The sequence below is a fragment of the Zingiber officinale genome, chromosome 4A (genome assembly GCF_018446385.1).
Source record: "Zingiber officinale cultivar Zhangliang chromosome 4A, Zo_v1.1, whole genome shotgun sequence".
NCBI classification, from domain to species: Eukaryota; Viridiplantae; Streptophyta; class Magnoliopsida; order Zingiberales; family Zingiberaceae; genus Zingiber; species Zingiber officinale.
This window is the reverse complement of record NC_055992.1, coordinates 6,432,649-6,441,587: the sequence shown is the minus strand read 5'-3', so window position 1 is coordinate 6,441,587 and position 8,939 is coordinate 6,432,649. Positions and strand designations below refer to the sequence as shown.

The 8,939-nt window shown below is 47.1% G+C and overlaps 1 protein-coding gene across 1 annotated transcript; it reads left to right on the top strand.

Annotated features, from left to right (window-relative positions):
• Positions 1-5,253: 5,253 nt before the first annotated feature.
• On the top strand, positions 5,254-8,175 carry LOC121969425 (protein trichome birefringence-like 19). Its single transcript, XM_042519525.1, has 2 exons — positions 5,254-5,840; positions 6,007-8,175. Exons 1-2 carry the CDS (start codon positions 5,391-5,393, stop codon positions 6,826-6,828), a joined length of 1,272 nt encoding a protein of 423 aa, XP_042375459.1. The 5' UTR covers positions 5,254-5,390; the 3' UTR covers positions 6,829-8,175.
• The last annotated feature ends 764 nt before the right edge of the window (positions 8,176-8,939 follow it).

Genomic DNA, 8,939 nt, shown 5'->3' with positions numbered 1-8,939 from the left:
GACATCGAATTGTTCAGCTAGCTACGGTTGATGATGCCATCTGTCAGGGCATCGGGAAGGTGACCGTTTGCCTTCAGTTGATCGAGCGTCCCGTCGATAGCCAACTCGAAGGCTCGGACGATCCGATGGACAACTTTGTCGGTAAATTTGTTCGAGCGAAGGTACTCCTGCTTCATCATTTCAAACCGACCCGACTCAGCCTCCTGGTAAGTCTTCAGAGCAGCGCGAGAAGCCTCTAGAGCATCTTCGAGGGTCTGCACTTGCCCCCCGAAGAGTAGCTTCCCTAGTCGAGCGGTCGTCTCGCTCAGGGGCCAGTAGGTCTTTCATCTCCTTGAGCTCCTGGGCGAAGGACCGAGCCTCCAGGTTTTCAGCTCCAGGTCAGTAATGGCACGATTTTTTCTGGTTGTGGCCAGCTCGATCTTCTTGTTATAAGTCTTCACCTGCCCCTCGAGCTAACCCAACATGATAGCCTGATCGGCGGACTTCTTCCGCTCGACCTCCAAGAGTTTGTTGGCCTTCTCCAAATCGCCCTGCAGCTCGGCGATTGATGGCCCCTGGGAAGAGGATGTGCCGCCTGAAAGCTTGAGCTTCTTCAGCTCATCCTCTACAAAAGTGAGTCGTTGGCATATAGTCACACTCTCCACCCAGTACTACTGCAATGGAACAGAAAAATGTTAGCACCGATCAGAGGTAACTAGTGAATTGGTAGCGAAATACGTACCCCGGTGGACATCTGCAGGTGGTTGTTGCCGAGCTGCCCCGGGGGCATCGTAGCCGCTCGGGCCCTCGCTTCCTCCCAAACACCAGCAAGTGGCTCGTGGATCAGAATCTTATGCTCAGGGATGGTCAGGTGGGTGCACTGCTCTAGGTAGTCCTCTGTTGGTTGAGGGTCGCGGTCACCGATCGCCGGCCGCTCGAGTCTGATGAGGAGGAAATCGTCGAACCGGAAGGAGCAGCAGTTGATGCTAAATCGATCCTGGACCGCAGTGGCCTTTGTTGGGTTTGAGACGGAGGCAGAGACGCGATCGGTCGCGTGGCAATAGGCTCCGTCGGTAGATCGACCAAGGAGGGTGTCTGATCGGATGAAGTGGCCTCCACTGTTTCGGGGATGGCCGCGGGAGACGATGTACCTCCTCGCTCAAAGGACCTCGCGACCGAGGTGGTGGATCAAGAAGGCGTGGTCGTGCGGCGTCTCTTGCACCTGACGAGCGGCTCGCCAAAACCTGAAGACTCGGAGCCTCCGGCCTGGGCGACAGGTTGCGCTCAGGAGGGGAGTGGATTTCCTGCCACCTCTGTGTTGGTCGCCCGGCCGGTGTCGCCTTCGCCCACAGTAGGCGTCCCGCCGCTCTCCGCCAGCGTGCCTTTGTGGGAGCCGACCGGCGTCAAGCAGAGGCTTGCCATTTCCCTTGCTACAGCTACCTCGATTCCAGCATCCTTGAGTTTGGTCAAACCGGTTGCACGTGCTCGCATCATGATTTTAGTTGCAAAAGAAAAGAAAAAATCAATTAGATTTTAGGGAAAAGGGTAAGAAATCCCATACCTAAGTCGCTTGGGAGCCTCGCACGGATCAGACTCAAATCAAAGATATACATAACACCCTCCAGCAGTAGCTTATGGATGTCGTATTTCTGATCGACCAGCATGTTCACTGCGTGAAGGTAATCCGATTGGCTCTTATACTTCTTCAGATCCGGATGAGGGGGTAGTTCGACCTACCAGCACGTCCGAAAGCTCGACCATTCGGGAAGTCGCAGAAAGAAAAAAAAATACTCCTTCCAATGTTTATTGGAAGTTGGCATTTTGTCAAAAAAGACTAGGCCGACCCGAGACTAAAAAAGGTAGGTCCCTAGCTCGGACTGCTTGGGATAGTAGAAATAATGAAAGACTTGAGAGGTTAGAGAGATATCGTGCAGCCAGAACAACACGACGCCACACAACAAGCGAAAAGAATTGGGGACGAGCTGTGGAAGGGGGACACGGAAGTAGTTACAAACTTCAAGAATAAAGGAGTGGGTCGGGAATCGAAGGTCGACCACAAATTGGTCTCGGAAAAGACAAATATTGTCGGCCGACGGATTGTTTGGCCGATCGAACGAATCGGCCAAGATTATCTCATGGTCAAGGGGGATCTCAAAGACATTCCTAAGGCTCTTGGCGTCGCCCGCGTCAAATCTGGTCTTCATGGTACTGTACCAGAGACCAGAAGCAGGGTCGAACGACCGAGAAGAGCTAGCCATGGTCGGAAAACAAGAACAGGATTTCAATAGGGGGACAGAAAGCGCAAGAAAAAAGAGAAGATTTGAAAGAACTACGAGAAGATCGAAGAAGGCTTACAGAGAACAGGAAAGGTTGTCGTGGACGAAGAGAGGAAGACGGGAAGTCCCTGGAGCAACTGATCGCGAAACGCTGGAGCAACTGGTCACGTATCACCGGAACACTAAGCAGAAAGCAATGGCAAGGAAGGCGGCACTGCGGTGCTATAAGCCCCCAGCTCGGCCGAGCAGAGTCGTCAGATCTAGGGCATGAAATCCAAGACGCAGATCCAGTCGTAGAATTCAAACCGCATGACGTCGCGTCAAAGCCTGTCGCTTCAGGTAGATGGCAACTGCGGCCGCGACATGTGGCATTCCCTCACTGGTTCGCATTTAATAGGCGCGTGATAGGCCTTAATGGGGTGATTTGCACTAATTCCAAAGAGATTTTGGTGACGTCAGCATTGACCGCAAACGTCCGAAGGCATTGAACGAGAAAGCCCAAGTACGAATGCTTGGAGCACCGATCGGCTACCGGGGTCGATCTCACGATCGGCCGACACTCTTCGACGAATCGATCGGAGTTCTACTAATATGGTGGCAGATCAGCCAACCGGTCCCATGCTTCTTGATGTCCAATCAGTCTGACTTACAGGCTCCTTCGACTAGACTCGAAGGGGAGGCATGTGATTCGGCGATAAGGGCCCACCCCTCATGGGGTTATGGTCATGGTGGCAGTCAAAGTCTAAGCAGTCAACATCCATGTATCGGTGATCGGTCGGACAACTCACTCGCCCGACCGGAACAAAGAAGTATCGATCAGATATCACCACAGCTTGGCCAGGCATCGAGCTTCTGACGCTCAAAGCAAGACAAACATCGAGCGGCTAGCTCGCTCGAACTTACATCGAACCTCGGAGCCGATGAAAAGGGGGTCACAGCACAACGGAACTCTGACAGTGAAATATAGCCCGAGCGGCCACTTCGCTCAGCCGAAGGGCTAGACCACCTGAACGGCTAAGGGGTTGGCCAAGCGGCCCTCCCGCTCGGCCCACTAACGGACAAAAGGAGGATCAGCTAATATCCTCGTGAGAACTCGCACCACTGACAGACGACATGGTTGGCAGCATGGACAGACATAGGATCGTATGACGGAAGCTTCCACTGTCATGTCAGAGATATGCCCGGGTCATTGAGATATGGCATCAGGGATGCTTTCCTGACATGTCTTTTCAGGGGAAGTTTTGAGAAGCGTGTATACCTCGAGAAGCGTGCACGTACTTCCCCGGAGCCCTATATAAAGGGCTCCAAGCTTCGACGGAGGTATACACACTTTACTATAGCTCCTGTTACTCTGCTTCTTTGTTTCCTCGCTTATATACCGTCGGAGACTGATTTGAGCATCGGAGGGTCATCGTCGAGGAACCCCATCCTGGCTCGGCACTGACGTTGTTGTGGTTGCAGGTTCCTTCAACTCGGAGTCCGTCAAGAGTCAACAGGAGCGCCACGTCCCCTATTGTCCATCGCCTCGATTCTCGGACAGGATCACATACAATAATTTATTGTTGTGTCAAGACTTTCTTTCCTCAAAGTTAAAATTGATCGATATTTTTTTAAATAACAATTAAAATGCATATTAATAATATTATTATAATTTATTAGTCATTTCCAAATCAGTTAACATAAATACTTTTTATTTTTTAAATTTTACTAATAAAGAAGTGAAGTTTGACGTAAGATAAAGTTATTGATAAGTGGCATAGCTAGTTTGTCACTACTTTCAATTATATAAATTATTATTGGTAATATATGAAATTGTTCGTTTAAATTTTACTAATAAAATTAAATGTCACCCCTGGAATAGTTGAGTTGGCTAATACACAATGGGCATGGGTTGAATCCCGGTAAAGCTGAGAAAAATGCTCTTTCCACAGTAGTCAACTACAACTTCTTGATTTACCTCCTCATAGATAATCTTAAAATTGATCGTATTAAACTGTTAGGGTGACAACTTTTACTTTTTACCATAACTAATAAAACTAAACCTCTCTAATAATATTTATTTTAAAAAAATATTAACATCTTTTTTTTTTTTTTTTAAGCCTAAGGCCTCAAGAAGAGTAGAAGAGTTGAGACGGCCTGTACAAGTACAAGAGACGTATCTATGCAAGCTTAATCCAAAAGATCGAAAAGAAAATAGATCATAATTATCAAATTAATTAAGATTAAAAAAAAAACCAAGAGATATAAAGCTACCATCTAGACTGTACAGACTGTCCACGTCCTAGGTTTGAGTCTCGAGGTCCATGAAGCGAGCTTCATGGAACTTGGCTATGAAAGCCGACGCCTTCCTGTCCACGTCCGGCTCGCCGACCCAGTGGCGCCGGTCCTCGTCGCTCGGTCTCACCTTGCTCGGACAGTACTTTCCCTCCCTCTCCTCTTCCTCGTCGGCGCACCTGAAGCAAAAGCAAGAGCAAAGACCGGCAGTGGATTGGCCTCCTCCCATCCGGACACTTCACTCCTCGACTGTGTTGGGGCTGCAACAGAGCAACGGAGTTCATTTATAGCAGGACAAGGCTGCTGAGCCAGTGGGTAAAGAGCGGTGGAGATACCATTACAAATGCATAACACATGCAGTCCTCTGCTTTCCAAGGTTGACCAACTACATCTCACTCCACTGCCAGCTTGAGATGCGGATTCACAAAGGCATCGATCTCTTTTCCACTCGTTCGCTTGAATCAACAACAAGGGGAATCAAGGTGAAATGATCAGTTGTCTGTTTACAGCGACAGCAAACAGAAGTTGACCAACCGGTTGGTCACTGGTCAGGACAGCTCATTCTTTTCGAGTTCATCATGGATATTGCACTTCTTCTTTGGCAGAGCATGCATGCCAATTTTTCTAATGCCGTTATTCGGCACCAAACGATCGATCGATAACAACTCTTTACCGATTTTGAAATAAGATATCAACTTCGTACCTAATCCTCTTTCTTTATGCCCGAGCGATATAGTTGACTTTGTTTCTCTGCTTAATTATATAGCAACTCTCCATGCGGAGTTCCGCGGTGTCGGCAGCGTCGGTGTAGGCTGCGAGCTAGCGGAGCGAGAGCTTCAATCCTGTGAAGAGACGGACGCCATGAAGCCGGGAAACAGGACCGTTCTCCTCTTGACCACCGTTTTCCTCTCCCTCACTCTCATTCCGCTCTACCTCTTCCCCTCGCTCCCATGGCGGCTGTCGACGGGCTTAGCGCCGCCATTACCTTCTCCTCCAAGTTCGAGAGCAGTGGCGGGGGGAGGGAAGGATTCGGAGCGCTGCGATCTATCGAAGGGCGAGTGGGTGCCCGATCCCAAGGCCCCTTACTACACCAACGAGAGCTGCTGGGCGATCCACGAGAACCAGAACTGCATGAAGTACGGCCGGCCGGACGCGGGGTTCTTGCGGTGGCGGTGGCGGCCGGACGGATGCGAGCTGCCGAAGTTTAACCCGGCGCAGTTCCTGGAGCTGGTCCGGGGCAAGTCGCTGGCCTTCGTCGGAGACTCCGTCGGCAGGAACCAGATGCAGTCATTGATCTGCCTTCTTCTCAGAGTATGCCTCGTTCCTTAATTCGTTTCATTAGTTGGAAATTCGATTGTTTATTCTTAATTAATTCATTACGATTGCTAAATCCAACTTAACCAATTTTTTTTTTGTGAAGTGGTTGCGTTTTCGTTGTCTTTCTTTGTCTAGTAATCTTGTGCACTTTGTTGTGTAGGTCACACATGCAGTTGATGCGTCGCTAACTCAAGATAAAATGTTCCAACGCTATCATTTCCCAGCCCACAACTTCACCGTGGCGAGCCTCTGGTCGCCTTTTCTGGTGAGAGCCCAGCCAACCGAACCCAATGGCTCCATATTAACCGGTTTGCTCGACTTGTATTTGGACGAGCCCGACGCCAATTGGACTGCCAAAGTGGAGGAATTTGATATCGTCATCGTCTCCGTCGGCCAGTGGTTCTTCCGGCCGAACATGTACTACGAGAATGGTCAGCTTGTCGGGTGCTACTATTGCCAAAGTAGCAATGTAACCGACCTGACCAGATACTACGGTTATCGAATGGCTTTCCGGACTGCATTCCGCGCGTTCAACAACCTCACACGCTTCAAGGGCACTGTGTTCCTCCGAACATTCTCGCCGGCACATTTCGAGGGCGGTGAGTGGAACCGAGGGGGAAATTGCTTGAGGCAGCGGCCGTTCCACCGAACCGAAACGAGGTTGGAAGGGTTCAACTTGGAGATGTACATGACGCAAATTGAAGAGTTCAATGCAGCTGAGACAGAGGGGAGGAAGGGGGGGATCAAGTTTAGGTTGCTGGACACGACAGAAGCTATGCTGTTGAGACCGGATGGGCACCCTAGTCGATATGGCCATCTTCCAAATGCGAATGTGATATTGTACAATGACTGTGTGCATTGGTGCCTACCCGGACCGATAGATACATGGAATGACTTTTTACTCTTCATGATGAAGACCGAGGGAGGGAGATCTACCACCAAAGGGCAATCATTGTACAATAGCACATCAACAATTAGATAGATCAGTAAATAAAGTATTTATATTTGTTGTAAAAAAACTAGAACAAGTATTACTACTTTTTCAAGATGGAAACTAAAAATTCTCAACAGAGAAGTGATCGATTGGTAGCCCAGGGCTATCGCACCAAACTAGTGCCCATTTAGCAGCACTTTCTAGCGAAGTTGCTGTGATTCAGCCAAGAAAGATGAAAGTCGATGCAATTGCTGTAAAAGAAGCTGCAATCATTCTCGTGCCATGACTTTCACTGTCAACAAATTGTTTGCAGCAGAATGCAACATCCAATCCAACAGAGCTGATGAACATGGCAGGCGTCTGACAGAGAAAAGCAGATAGATGCCTATGGTCTAGTTACATTAAAGACGCACAATCGAGGACCAGATTCCATGAACCGATCATGACAAAACTCTTTCATATTGTCTTATGCCACTGACAGCACCTAAACTTCAGCACCAATTTATACATTATGATACTTTCGATACATGGGCAATAGAATTCTAGCAACGAGGCAAACATCTTTGCTGTAAAAGAGTTTGCTTTCACAGATAATATTGCTTATTGTGCAACTCAAGTACAAAACAGAAAGACAAGAATGCCTTGGGAAATGCTCCCAATAAAAATGCTAAATTGTGCATAGGAGAGGTACGCATAGTAATATCAAAGAAGTAGATAGGATTTGAACAAAAAAGAAAATATAGGATCGTAAAATGAAGGGAACAGAAGAGTGAAGAAAAGAGAATATCTAAATCTAAAGATCAAATTATTGCATTTTTCACAATACAAAAAAAAAAAAAACATGTGTTCACTACAGCTTTTAATATTCATTGGCAACATAAAGATCAACTGTGGCAAATAATTGAATCTGCAATACGAATAACAGATTAAGCATCCATGTAGGTTGATTCTTTTAACCCAAATCTTAGGGTTCTCACATCTTATTTTTGTCATGTCAATTGAATTTCACAAATCCTATGGATTTTTTCCCTGTGATCATACTATAAGCTCTTTATTCAAAAGAAAACTAGCTTACAACTTAGCAACCATCTTCATCATGGACCATGCTGTGTTTCTCATTAACTCGACAAAGCTTTACTTTATCTTCCCTATTTATGGCTCATAAGGTCAAATTAAAGCATCTCCGAATATATTCCAATCGATTGTTTCTAACAGAAGAACCAATGGAGCCAGTTTGCTTTCGTTCTAGAAAAAGGTTTCTACTTTCTAGTAGCGCTTGCAGTCCTACGCCCAACTATATTTATCAAACGCAGAAATAACGACATTTTATTCAAGAATAGCAAAAGATGGATAAAATAATCTAACAAAAGAAAAAAAAAAATAAGAAAAATTCAAGAACAAACAAAAAATATATATGTAACAAAACTCAATCTTTGAGTAAATGAGTTCTTACCTCAACAACAAAACTCATTCTTTGAGTTCACTTGATAAGCAGTCTCAATGCATATGATCACAACATCAAATACCGTCTAAAACGTCGGCAAATTACTTACCGTGAAACAGATCTGCTTCGACTGGGTCCAATCGAGCAAACCAAAATGTTTAGATAGTTCTTTTATTAAAAAAACTCAGAGAGAGAGGGAAACAAAAGGTGGGGAAAAGGATGGATATGGAAGTCCGGATGCAGAGGTTTATCGACCGATTCCCGCTTTGTAACCTCAACAGGCAAGACACAAAACCGATCAAATCCACCACGAAAGAGACCAACAAGGTCAGGAAGAGATCGATAAACCGCTGCGCCCAGAGATCGCTGGATCGCTACTACAACATCAACAAGAACAACGAAATCCGAGATTAGAGATTCAAGTTGCTTACGGCGGAGATCATTGACGAAGAACGTGAGATGGATTGCAATTAAGTGGCGATCGATGAGGATTAAGGAGGAAGAGGCAGGCGATTTGATGAGGAGCCGTGATTGGAACGGAGGAAATATAAAGCGAAAGGACTGATGAACCCAGCGTCACCGGAATGGCCGCTTAACGTACCCGCAGAAGTACCCACTCCTCTCGCTGCGTCAGCGCGACTGGTACGAAATAGAGGATAACTCTTGGAAACGGTTTAGCGAGATGGTCGCTTGACCATGCCCATTGATCGTGTAA

Excerpts from the sequence above, each read along its gene's own strand:
- LOC121969425 (XM_042519525.1), top strand. The coding sequence starts at position 5,391 with ATGAAGCCGGGAAACAGGACCGTTCTCCTCTTGACCACCGTTTTCCTC. Across the intron at positions 5,841-6,006 it reads TGATCTGCCTTCTTCTCAGA|GTCACACATGCAGTTGATGC; the intron begins GTATGCCTCGTT and ends TTTGTTGTGTAG.